We start from the raw sequence: 13,472 nt of genomic DNA, 5'->3' as shown, positions 1-13,472 counted from the left end.
ACTTATTTATCCTCCAGCTTTTTCACTTCCACACTTGACCCTTCTCACTTATTTTGTGGTCCAGGGTCACATGAAGGAGCTAATGCTCCCGCTAGTGTTTCATGAAAAGAAATGGCCATAGATCCATTTAAAACCTATATGCAACCCCATTGATTTATTCTCTGTTCCAAAAGCGATAAAAATGACTTTGAAAGATGTGTTTTACTGTTCTACAGCCCAAATCCTAGATGGATTTCAAATCACTCTGACCTACTATAGCACTCACTAATGAAAGGAGGGCCCTATGACGATTAATACAAGTCAATAAGACAGCAAAGGGAATCTTTAATATAGAACAAAAAGGAAAGAGCCTTACATAACCAATCAAGGTTTGTCCAAAGGCAACGACTGGTAACCCTGGGAGCAGTATACTGTACGTGCCACGCTCAATGTAGTTATAGTGACTGTGTAGTCTTCACAAATGTGGCAAAGGCAAGCAATGTACCATCTGTTCAAATACTTTAAATGATAAAATACATCATAATGTCGCTATATAAAACTACCTATTAAATGTTTGCGTAGTCAGGGTAGACCTTCTTGTGGTATCAGTTTAGAAGTTAAGTGGGTTTGTTCTGTTTTTGTTAAATGTCAATCTATCAGAAAACTATGTTAGCCCATAAAGTGTAGAAGCTGGCAGTTATTTTTAACAAAAGCCTGCTAGGACTCTCATTATTTCAAGGGCAATGTGATGGCTCAATTAGTGGGCTTGTTAAGAGTCAGTGCTTTCTTTTTAAATTAAAACACTTCACATCATTCAAGAGCTTCATTGAAAAATTGATTCCGACAAGTGACACTCTATTGACGTGACTTGGCTTTCCAATACAAAAGAAAAAGGTTATACATGGACTCAAAATAGATCTTTTGAGGATATCTGTCATTCTACCCCAGGCTAACCTCAGGAGAACATTGTTTGAAAGCAGTAGATGTGTGCAGGGCCGGATTATCCAATGCCCTTGGGGCCCAGGCAAGGGAAGAAAATTTCACACAAAAGTGTTTATGCCATATTCATTCTGCCGCGCGCTTCTCTGGCCTGAGCACATGGAGGTGCGCACACAAAACAGTGTTTCTAAATTAGGAAGTCTGTCTTTTGATTTAGGAAGCGGCTTTTGTTCAGAAGAAACGCATAGCGACAAATCTAGGAAATTCCTGGAAAGCCTAAACATTAGCTTTCATTCAGTGGGAAAATGTCGCCAGTGCTGCCCCGCGAGCGTGATGTCTCTCTTTCCTGACACAGGGATCCCTTCTCTTGGTACCAATCTGTACAATGAGTGGCAGGAAGTAGTAACACCGTACGACAGGTGACTCGTGAATAAAATGAGTGCAAAACAGCGTTTTCAACAACCTGTCACTGTTATCAACTATTTGGATATATAAATATGAACACAGTTTTGTGAATCAGGTGTGTTTGTGTGATTTATGGAAGAATCGGATAGAATAAGAAAAGCAATGCTAGAGAATGTGTACAGGTGCTGATGTTGTCCTTCAGGTTGTGATCATAGTTTGTAACTTGTCAATGTAATCCTGTATAAGTAAGAGGTGTTTCGTACACAAAGTACCCTATAGGCTAATTTAAAACTTTATTGTGCGCATGTGTTGCTGTTACTTTGCATTTCTACCTGTATCGAGATCAGTACATTCTATTGTTTGTTAAATTCCAACAAAAATAAACTGCAGGAATGACATAAAGTAACACAGCTGCAATATCAAAGACACATGAAAGTTGTGATAAAAAAAATCAGGCTTATTCCATTTTATATATTTTTTTAATCTTTTCTTAAATCCATATGAAAACGGTTGTTTTGTGTCATTAAAAATGAAAGTTTCTTCGCAATATTCAGGGTCTGCAAACGACGCATCTATTTGATAATTTGGTGACTTTATCCAATTTAAATTAAATTTGTTTGAAATATTGTCAGTATTTCACAGAATGAAACATAAATGCTCATTTTACTTAAACATGTAACTGTAAATAATAAAATGCACAGCTGTATAGAGAAACATCTAATAGTATTTCCTTAGGACTTCATTGTAGAAAAATGCAATATGCAATGCTAAATAATGTAATGTTCAATATGCGACATGATAATGCTGTATGCTTGTTTCAATTTATTAATTTAAGTTATACTCAAATATATTTTAAACGGATGCACCGATATATCAGCCAATAATGCAATTTTTCACACTATAGGCTATTGTGCGATAGGTTAAAAGCAGCCGACGACCAGGGCTAATATATCCTGTCAATAAAAAAAGAGGACAGCAAAATGCAATTCATTTTTGTTAGATTTAGTTTGATGTTCATTATTAATACGAATTATATGAATCTAATTATATTAATTAAAAGATATCAACTTAATCTGGTTAATTACGGCTGCAGAACATTTAACAAATTTCATTTTTGTCAAAAAACTATTAATATACATTTCTGTATTGAGCTATTATTTCACTGACTGTTAATAACCTTTTTACAGTTTTAAAATAATTCAATGACTGCAAATCATCGCAATGCTTACTGCAATATGACTATCTGCAATATTTACAGAATTTCAATACATCTTCCTACCATAGCCTAAACTCCAAGAAGCTTCTTTGTTATAAGACAACCGGTTTCCTGATTTCTCCTCAATTGTCAAAAAATTTATTAGAGACAAAATTGCTGTGTAAGTAAAGACAACAGATAAAGGGATCCTAAGGGTTCAAACCTCTGAGTTAATATCCAAGGGGTGTGTAATGATGGGAAGGTTCAGGGATGGAGTAACAGCAGCATGTGGCAAAGAGGAACGTCACAACAATGCAAAGCTACTTCACCTCCCACCCCTGAAGTATGGACAGTATGCATTTGTGCCATGATTTCAAGTGCACCTGTTTTTCTTTTGGTGAGACTAGTTTATACGTGTATGCCCCACTTTTAATCTCCAGGCATGGGCATGAAACCTTCACAAACCTATGACCTCTGCAGCCCTGGGCCAATCATATTCTCTGCATGATCCCCTATTGACTTTCATACCTAATAAATCCCTATGGACTGACACAAGCTGCCAGACACTTTACTGCTGCTGAACTCTGTTTGCTATTTTTATCAAAGCGTCCCTGAGAAAAAGAAGGAAAATACATACCTGGTGTTATTGCAATGCAATGTCAAGGCAAAGTTTTTTTTTATAAAAACAGATAGTCACTCTCATGATCTTGCTTGCTTTGCGTTTACTGTGAACAACTTTGCTGAATCGTCCTGCTGTGACACCATCTGCTGTTCATGTGGAGGTCGAAGCATGATGTATGTGTTGAGAGGTGCACTGAAGCCCTGGGGCGAGTCACGTGAAAGGGCCTTAGGGACTAGGAACGCACAATAGTATAACACTTACCTGAACTGGCATTGCGAACAGGTTGGGGCACAGGAAGAAAAACCACATCAGTTGATTGGTGTCTATGGCGACAAGGTTGCAAATCTGCCCCACTGTCATTCCTCCCATAGACATGTTGGAGGTGCAGAGGCGCATGATCTTATTGAAGATCTTGGTCTGGGAGAGGAAACAAACATGTTATATTAAATCTGCAAATTGTTGCTTTTGTCTGTATAGCGCCATCTCTGTTTGATACACAAAAGCAGGCTACTTTGCATTCGTGTCTTTACATTGGTCGAATGATGTAAAATTCTCACGAAATTGTACCCAACAATTCAAAGGTACACTTTTAAAAACTGAATTGCTTACAAATTATGTATTGCTCAAGAACTACACAAAAAGTTATGGATAACTCAACTCAAATGTCCTTGTTCTGATGATTACAGAGACAGATATTTGGAGGAATGCTTGTGACCAGTTCTTGGCCACCATTGACTACCATAGTAAGACAAATGACAATGGTAGTCAAAAGTCCCCAAAATATCTTCTTTTGTGTTCAACAGAACAAAGAAATGTATAAAGTAATTTGTCCTACTATGGTACTCAATGGTGGCACAGAACTGGTACAAGCATTCTTCCAATGATGACATGATTAAAATTTTTTGGGTGATCTTTCCCTTCAAGATTTTGTAAAAATCATTGAACGTTTATGTCCATGTATCTGTTTATCCATCCATTCATCTAAGAACACAATTGTGTAGGCTAGTGTTCAGATTGTAGAAATGATTGACAGATTCCACCTGTATGGCTCCTCTCAGGTTGATTCCAGTTTCGATGGCAACATAGTAGGATGCTTGGAGGAACGTTCTCTGGAGCAGCAGAGTGAAGAACAGGAGCACGGCTAGAACATATCCATTTGCGAGAAACTCCCGGGAGGAGATGAAATAGATTCCAAGATGCTTCACCTGAAAACACACCAAACCGACAAAAAACAGGTTAGCGGTAACCATGATTATGACCTATAAACAAAATAACAAAACAAGATATTTTGAGAAATGTCTCTGTTGTTTTGTGTCCATACAATGGAAGTCAATGGGGGTCAGTGTTGTTTGGTTACCGACATTCTTCAAAATATCTTCCTTTGTGTTCTGCAGAAGAAAGAAAGTCATACAGGTTTGGAATGACGTGAGGGTGAATAAATGATAAATACTTTTTTATCTTTGGGTGAACTTTCCCAAAAACAGCATACCAGTCATTTGTAGATTGTCTATTGCATATTCAGACCTGCAGCGTTTAAGTAACTAGCCCAGAGCTTTAAGTCCTACACCACAGTCAGAGGACAACTGCCTTCTGACACCATTTTTTTGGAGTATATTAGGTTTTTTTCAGTTATCAATCAGAAACTTCTAATACATTTCAGATTACAGACCAACATACTAAGTATTTAAAGAATAAGAAGAGCAACAAATTGAGTCAATTCAACCAAGAAACGTCAAGGAACAATGTGTCTCCACTTTTCTTATATTTCTAATAAAAAAATACTAGCCTGAATCCACCACACTTTTTTACAGAATACTTTTCACATTTTCAGTATTAAAATTCATTGGCCTTTTTAAAAAAGCATTTCATATTGACAAACAATGACATACAATTCTTAATCTCTATGTGTTCATATATAAAAACAAACAGTTCCAGGTTTCTTTATATTTTCATTCATGTCTTGCTAACACAGTCTCCATGGTGAAATGGATTACAATGTCACGTGATGATCCAAACAGGCCACCATACGACAGCATGCTGTTCAACTCATCTATATTTGATGACACTGCAAGACGATAAAACGCTTTGTAACACAAGATGAAAATGATACATGAAAAGACACAGCCATGACCTTAAAGACACTACAAAATGGCTTGACAAGCAGTTCTTGTGTTGATGTAGTTCACATTGAAATAGAAAGTTTGGCCAGATATATTGACACCATTTTAAATGGTCTTAAGATCCATCTCTGTCATAATGCTTGGACAATATTTTTGCTCTATTAAGAGAAAAGACTGTAAATTAAAAAACCTGCCAGTGGTGAAATCTGTCAACATTTACGAGCACATTAGCATGTTAACGGCCTCAAAGCTAACACACATGGACTAAAAGCCATAACTCCTATTTTAAGGGTGTCTTAAACAGTGTCTTCCAATGCAATAAAAAAACAGGATTGCTTAATCTTGCCCTTGTCTATGGCTGGTTCAGTTGTATGGGAATACAGTCAATAAGAGAGAAATGTTCTTACTGGTGCTTGAATGGTGTGGTTCTCTTTACTGAGATGGTGCACGATGCCTGAGATGCACAGGGGGCCGGCAAAGCCAAGAAGATCCGCCATGAAACGGTAAGTAATGCTGAGAATGAGGGGTCTTCCGAAGGCTTGGCGCAGGGCTGCCCAGATCCACCTTGGTCCCTGGGGATGAGAGCCCTGAGGCCTCTGATAAAAAAAAGACATAGAGGAAAATTTTATTTAAACCCCTGATGTCCATGAACCTTTTTTGAAATCCAAATTTTAGGTTAGAATTTGCATTTTTATTTTTAGGTGGTGTACCAGCTCACCATTTCCTAAAATGGTAAATATATGGTAAAAATAAAAATGTACAGTTTCTATTCACCTTTTGCTTCATCATGTTATGTTAAGCCATTTCTTTTGTTGACCATCTTATTCAGGCACTATTTTAACGATCTAAGCGCATGGTGTAAAGCGCAGTATTAATAAGTAATTGTTGTGTTTTGGGCTAAATGTAAACCAATCCGAGTCTCATTCCCTTTAAGTGCCAGTTGCACTCGTTTCATGGCGAATTCACTATTTACATGGCAGAATTTGCAAGATCATGGACTGGACGCTTCTCCAGAGAGGAAACGCATCTGCTGGTGCGTGTGGATGTTTATGTACAGTTTATGTACACGATAATAATCTTTTATGTTGTAATACATACATTTTTTTACTCTGGATGTTTGTGTTCTTCTGCGGGGTGAAATTTACGGTGGCCCATGTTATTACATAAAGTGGTGAAATAATGTTATAATTGGATTAATGACATCAAACTTTGTCGCCTAGAATACGTTGACAAGTTTTGAATACTTTTTTTAATCCTTTTTTAACTTTTTATTGTGACACTTGTTTAATTAATTCGAGCAGCTACTACGTCTCATAGTTTTTGTTAAACTGTTCAAATCGACAGTCTAATAATATCCTACGGACATACGTTAAGAACGTTAAATTAAAGTTATAAAGCAATTACCTTCAACGTGGCGGACAACTCCACTAGCGAATTTGAACAGTCAATATAAAGCGCGTCCCAATCAGATGAATCAGTTTTTGGGATCCTCGGAAACACTTCTGTTGTCGTCCGTCCAGCTTGCAGCGCGTTTCTGTGTTTGTTTATGTTTAGAGTATTTGCAGCGCATTTCTGTGTTTGTTTATATTTCCAGTATTTGCAGCGTGTTTCTGTGTCTGTTATGTTTCCAGTATTTGCAGCGCGTTTCTGTGTTTGTTTATGTTTCCAGTATTTGCAGTTTGTGTTTCGAGTATTTGCAGGGGTTTCTGTGTTTGTTTATATTTCGAGTATTTGCAGCGCGTTTCTGTGTTTGTTTATGTTTCGAGTATTTGCAGCGCATTTCTGTGTTTGTTTATATTTCCAGTATTTGCAGCGCGTTTCTGTGTTTGTTTATGTTTCGAGTATTTGCAGCGCGTTTCTGTGTTTGTTTGTGTTTCAAGTATTTGCAGCGTGTTTCTGTGTTTGTTTATATTTCCAGTATTTGCAGCGCGTTTCTGTGTTTGTTTATGTTTCGAGTATTTGCACCGCGTTTCTGTGTTTGTTTGTGTTTCAAGTATTTGCAGCGTGTTTCTGTGTTTGTTTATATTTCCAGTATTTGCAGCGCGTTTCTGTGTTTGTTTGTGTTTCCAGTATTTGCAGTGCGTTTCTGTGTTTGTTTATATTTCGAGTATTTGCAGCGCGTTTCTGTGTTTGTTTATATTTAGAGTATTTGCAGCGCGTTTCTGTGTTTGTTTATGTTTCGAGTATTTGCAGCGCATTTCTGTGTTTGTTTATATTTCCAGTATTTGCAGCGCGTTTCTGTGTTTGTTTATGTTTCGAGTATTTGCAGCGCGTTTCTGTGTTTGTTTGTGTTTCAAGTATTTGCAGCGAGTTTCTGTGTTTGTTTGTGTTTCCAGTATTTGCAGTGCGTTTCTGTGTTTGTTTATATTTCGAGTATTTACAGCGCGTTTCTGTGTTTGTTTATGTTTCGAGTATTTGCAGCGCGTTTCTGTGTTTGTTTGTGTTTCAAGTATTTGCAGCGCGTTTCTGTGTTTGTTTGTGTTTCCAGTATTTGCAGTGCGTTTCTGTGTTTGTTTATATTTCGAGTATTTGCAGCGCGTTTCTGTGTTTGTTTATGTTTCGAGTATTTGCAGTGCGTTTCTGTGTTTGTTTATGTTTCGAGTATTTGCAGCGCGTTTCTGTGTTTGTTTATATTTCCAGTATTTGCAGCGCGTTTCTGTGTTTGTTTGTGTTTCCAGTATTTGCAGTGCGTTTCTGTGTTTGTTTATATTTAGAGTATTTGCAGCGCGTTTCTGTGTTTGTTTATGTTTCGAGTATTTGCAGCGCATTTCTGTGTTTGTTTATATTTCCAGTATTTGCAGCGCGTTTCTGTGTTTGTTTATGTTTCGAGTATTTGCAGCGCGTTTCTGTGTTTGTTTGTGTTTCAAGTATTTGCAGCGCGTTTCTGTGTTTGTTTGTGTTTCCAGTATTTGCAGTGCGTTTCTGTGTTTGTTTATGTTTCGAGTATTTGCAGCGCGTTTCTGTGTTTGTTTATATTTCCAGTATTTGCAGCGCGTTTCTGTGTTTGTTTGTGTTTCCAGTATTTGCAGTGCGTTTCTGTGTTTGTTTATATTTCGAGTATTTGCAGCGCGTTTCTGTGTTTGTTTATATTTCCAGTATTTGCAGCGCGTTTCTGTGTTTGTTTATATTTCCAGTATTTGCAGCGCGTTTCTGTGTTTGTTTGTGTTTCCAGTATTTGCAGTGCGTTTCTGTGTTTGTTTATATTTCGAGTATTTGCAGCGCGTTTCTGTGTTTGTTTATGTTTCGAGTATTTGCAGCGCATTTCTGTGTTTGTTTATATTTCCAGTATTTGCAGCGCGTTTCTGTGTTTGTTTATGTTTCGAGTATTTGCAGCGCGTTTCTGTGTTTGTTTGTGTTTCAAGTATTTGCAGCGTGTTTCTGTGTTTGTTTGTGTTTCCAGTATTTGCAGTGCGTTTCTGTGTTTGTTTATATTTAGAGTATTTGCAGCGCGTTTCTGTGTTTGTTTATGTTTCGAGTATTTGCAGCGCATTTCTGTGTTTGTTTATATTTCCAGTATTTGCAGCGCGTTTCTGTGTTTGTTTATGTTTCGAGTATTTGCAGCGCGTTTCTGTGTTTGTTTGTGTTTCAAGTATTTGCAGCGCGTTTCTGTGTTTGTTTGTGTTTCCAGTATTTGCAGTGCGTTTCTGTGTTTGTTTATGTTTCGAGTATTTGCAGCGTGTTTCTGTGTTTGTTTATATTTCCAGTATTTGCAGCGCGTTTCTGTGTTTGTTTGTGTTTCCAGTATTTGCAGTGCGTTTCTGTGTTTGTTTATATTTCGAGTATTTGCAGCGCGTTTCTGTGTTTGTTTATATTTCCAGTATTTGCAGCGCGTTTCTGTGTTTGTTTATATTTCCAGTATTTGCAGCGCGTTTCTGAGTTTGTTTGTGTTTCCAGTATTTGCAGTGCGTTTCTGTGTTTGTTTATATTTCGAGTATTTGCAGCGCGTTTCTGTGTTTGTTTATGTTTCGAGTATTTGCAGCGCATTTCTGTGTTTGTTTATATTTCCAGTATTTGCAGCGCGTTTCTGTGTTTGTTTATGTTTCGAGTATTTGCAGCGCGTTTCTGTGTTTGTTTGTGTTTCAAGTATTTGCAGCGTGTTTCTGTGTTTGTTTATATTTCCAGTATTTGCAGCGCGTTTCTGTGTTTGTTTGTGTTTCCAGTATTTGCAGCGCGTTTCTGTGTTTGTTTATATTTCGAGTATTTGCAGCGCGTTTCTGTGTTTGTTTATATTTCGAGTATTTGCAGCGCGTTTGTGTGTTTGTTTATGTTTCCAGTATTTGCAGCGCGTTTCTGTGTTTGTTTGTGTTTCCAGTATTTGCAGCGCGTTTGTGTGTTTGTTTATGTTTCCAGTATTTGCAGCGTGTTTCTGTGTTTGTTTATATTTCGAGTATTTGCAGCGCGTTTCTGTGTTTGTTTATATTTCGAGTATTTGCAGCGCGTTTGTGTGTTTGTTTATGTTTCCAGTATTTGCAGCGTGTTTCTGTGTTTGTTTATATTTCGAGTATTTGCAGCGCGTTTCTGTGTTTGTTTGTGTTGCGAGTATTTGCAGCCCGATTCTGTGTTTGTTTGTGTTGCGAGTATTTGCAGCGCATTTCTGTGTTTGTTTGTGTTTCCAGTATTTGCAGTGCGTTTCTGTGTTTGTTTATATTTCGAGTATTTGCAGCGCGTTTCTGTGTTTGTTTGTGTTGCGAGTATTTGCAGCCCGATTCTGTGTTTGTTTGTGTTGCGAGTATTTGCAGCGCATTTCTGTGTATGTTTATGTTTCCAGTATTTGCAGCGCGTTTCTGTGTTTGTTTGTGTTTCGAGTATTTGCAGCGCGTTTCTGTATTTGTTTGTGTTGCGAGGATTTGCAGCTATGTTTGTGTTTCGAGTATTTGCAGCGAGTTTCTGTGTATGTTTGTGTTTCGAGTATTTGCAGCGTGTTTCTGTGTATGTTTGTGTTTCGAGTATTTGCAGCGAGTTTCTGTGTATGTTTGTGTTTCGAGTATTTGCAGCGAGTTTCTGTGTATGTTTGTGTTTTGAGTATTTGCAGCGAGTTTCTGTGTATGTTTGTGTTTCGAGTATTTGCAGCGAGTTTCTGTCTATGTTTGTGTTTCGAGTATTTGCAGCGAGTTTCTGTGTATGTTTGTGTTTCGAGAATTTGCAGTGAGTTTCTGTGTATGTTTTTGTTTCGAGTATTTGCATGGAATGTTTCGCCAAACTAATGAAAATGCTTTCTGAATTTTCTTGTGTTTGCACACGTTTTCTTCAGTTGCAGCGCTGTGACACCTAGCATCCACGGTAGAAATGAGCAAAAAACATGTGCGTCGTGCTTGGCGCTGAGTGTATGATAGGGCCCAAAATTTTTGTCTTGTTATTTTACATCCAACTTTTACATTTACAGTCTATTTCTGCAATCCAACAATTTCTACCGCATTTACAAAGTTTCTGTGAAACAAAACCGTAAAGTCCCCCGAAAATTTCTACAGTGAAGAGCTGCAATAATTGTATTTAATGCAATAAAGAAATTTGTCTGCCCTGTCATTTATGTACTGTAAATCAGGTGCTGTGGGCATAAAATGCGCTGAGCATAAAAACGCTTTGAGGTCTTTTAAACACCTTGGCCTTATATGAGTTCCCATAAGATTTGCTATAAAGCTTGAGAAAGCATTGCTTTTTTAGCGGGCCAGACCTTTGCGAAAGGTCATTTAGAATCTATTCAGAATTATGGATTTTTTTGCCTCGTTTATGTTGATATCTTCAGTAAAGCATACAGCATCAACCGTGACAGATACAAAACCCTGATCTATTACACTGAAATGTCAATCATCTTCAGCATTTATCACAAACACTTTAAAAAAGAACAGAGAGACGTGACTGATCTCACGCATTCCAGAACTGTCACATGATATGCTCTCTTTCAATATCCGTTTACCTGGAGCTGCAGTGGCCACACAAACAAAGACGTGACCGCACACACAACACGCTCCTTATTTCTACGAGCACAGATGCTGAGTACCTTCAAACCAGGATGGGTGGGTATGTCACGGTGTTCAAAGCGAGAAAAGCACATTTTCTGTCCTCTTGTGTGTTGAAGAAACACGTGCACATTCTAAGCATCATTTTGAGCAATATTTCACACCTTTCTTGCAGAAACAGACTGGAGACGCACACTGATCACTGACATCATTAGCATCAAACAGTGAGCAAAACAACATTTACAGACCACATTAAATTAAAAAACATTATTTAGCGACTTAAAAAAACACTGGTGACGGTCAAACACAAACACAGAAAAACAAGTGCAGTGGAAAGTAAAACGTGTTCTGAAATATTTTTTATTGTACCTTCTGGACATTAAAGGCCTTGCTGAGCTTCAGGTAGTTAGTGAGAGCTCTCATGGCGATGGGCAGCCTGCCAATGACCTTCAGATCGATGGGACGTCTGTGTGCTGAGGTGATGAAGGTATTCATCCACCAGTATGTGCTTTTAGACAGCAGGTTCACAAACGGTTGCAGGAAACGCACCCCCAGGTCCTGCAAGTCCTCCGGGGGCTTTACTTCAGTGGCGTGAGCGAAACACACATAACGCTGTGGAAACACAGATTTTGTCAATTAATTTACTTATCAAAGTTTAAAAAATAGAATTCCTTTTTTACTAACATTTGTATGGTCTTTGTGAACAAGCGTAAAACTTCTCAGTAATGTGAAAGTAACTGTTCATAAAATGAGCTACGGTTTTCCAATGATGATCACTGCTTTACTGTCACAGATTTGAGATAAAACTTGCTGACTTTCTGCTTCTTTGATTTGGAGCTTTCAGATTAGATTTAGACAGCCTTAGATACATTCTAATGAATCAGTGTATTACACACCGTCCTCTTTGTAACTGATTCATCCTGGTGAATCAATTTATTGTCGCAGTTTTGGAAAGTAAGTCTAATGAGTCTGTTCATTGCACACGTTCCTTCTTTATGCATTGTAGAATTTGGAAGTATGATTCATTCTTGTAAACTGATTCAATCCAACTTCATTTCCAATATTTGGTTTGATCCACATGGTTCTCTCTATTGAAACTGTAGTTAAAACTGTAGGTAAAAGTTAATTCTAGTGAAACAGTTCTTTCCAAAGGGAAAGTAGGATTTAATCCAATGATTCAGTTGCACATGATTGTACTGAAAATACTGAACATATTGCACATAAACAATGGTATAACAGAAAACATGAAATCTTGCCAATATGCTTATAGTTATGTCAGAGACCATGTCAGTTTGGATTTTGTCAGCACAATGTTAAACCAGATGTATGATGGGCCAAAGCCCTAGAACAATAATCAATCTTTTATAAGTGGCATGACTTTTAAACAACAGGAACCGTACAGATGACTGTAAGAGACCATTACACACAAATGATGTAGGCTAAAAAAATCTTTCGTGTCTTTGAATTTGTTTTTAGCAAATCAAGGATTTAAAAAACTACATGTACAATTCAGGAAAAATCACGTACTGTTAAAAGATCTTTAAAGCTTCACACACATACATTCTTTCTTATGCAGGCAGTGCAATATTAAATCTAACATCTGATTATCCATTCAAATAGTTAATTAAACTAGTGTTATTTAAATGAGTACAGAAATATTCCATTAGCATTGATTTGCTTCCTTTGCTGGGAACACTCAAAACATCAAGTCATTCATATTATGTAAATTCAAAAAGTCATAATACCTGTTTCTGCATAATCACAACGCAGATTTTATAAAATGAAGCGAACTTTCATAATGATGAGTCATACACAAATGATTTATTAAACGCTTCTATAGCAACTGCGATCATGAAAAGCTGATGCACATGTTCAGAACAACCTGCCTTTATGAATTCTAAAACAAACGTTTCAGATGTAACACTTCTTTATCCTTCATGGAATGGATGAGAATGTAAGCATTTTGCACTTTTTATTTGTGTTCCTCAGGGATTAAACCCATGACCTGGCTTCTTAAAACGGGGATAACCAATAAAATGGTCAACTCGGAAAAATGGAAAAACATGCCGGCCATCCAGGTTCACCAAATATTTTGTGAATCAGCACCAGACCACAAAAACCAGGCTGGATGAACACATGATGGTCTAAATTTGTCAATACAGTCATTACAAGAAATGACTTATATACAAGGCTGCAGTATAAATAAGTCCCAAACTGAACAGGTAAAGTATTGGTTTAAATTGACTCTGTGTGTT

At 37.4% G+C, this 13,472-nt stretch overlaps 1 protein-coding gene across 1 annotated transcript in view; it reads right to left on the bottom strand.

Annotated features, from left to right (window-relative positions):
• abcc8 (ATP-binding cassette, sub-family C (CFTR/MRP), member 8) overlaps positions 1–13,472 on the bottom strand; it is a 55,007-nt gene that overhangs the window by 34,619 nt on the left and 6,916 nt on the right. The window contains exons 5-8 of the mRNA XM_079449795.1: positions 11,587–11,829; positions 5,668–5,856; positions 4,181–4,345; positions 3,402–3,557 (exon numbers count right to left, since the gene is read on the bottom strand). Coding sequence (XP_079305921.1) covers positions 3,402–3,557; positions 4,181–4,345; positions 5,668–5,856; positions 11,587–11,829 — 753 coding nt within the window. The remainder of the gene's footprint in view (positions 1–3,401; positions 3,558–4,180; positions 4,346–5,667; positions 5,857–11,586; positions 11,830–13,472) is intronic.

The sequence above is a fragment of the Barbatula barbatula genome (assembly GCF_947034865.1).
Source record: "Barbatula barbatula genome assembly, chromosome: 25".
NCBI lineage: Eukaryota > Metazoa > Chordata > Actinopteri > Cypriniformes > Nemacheilidae > Barbatula > Barbatula barbatula.
Note: the sequence above shows the minus strand (reverse complement) of the source record. Positions and strands in the feature narration are given on the sequence as shown.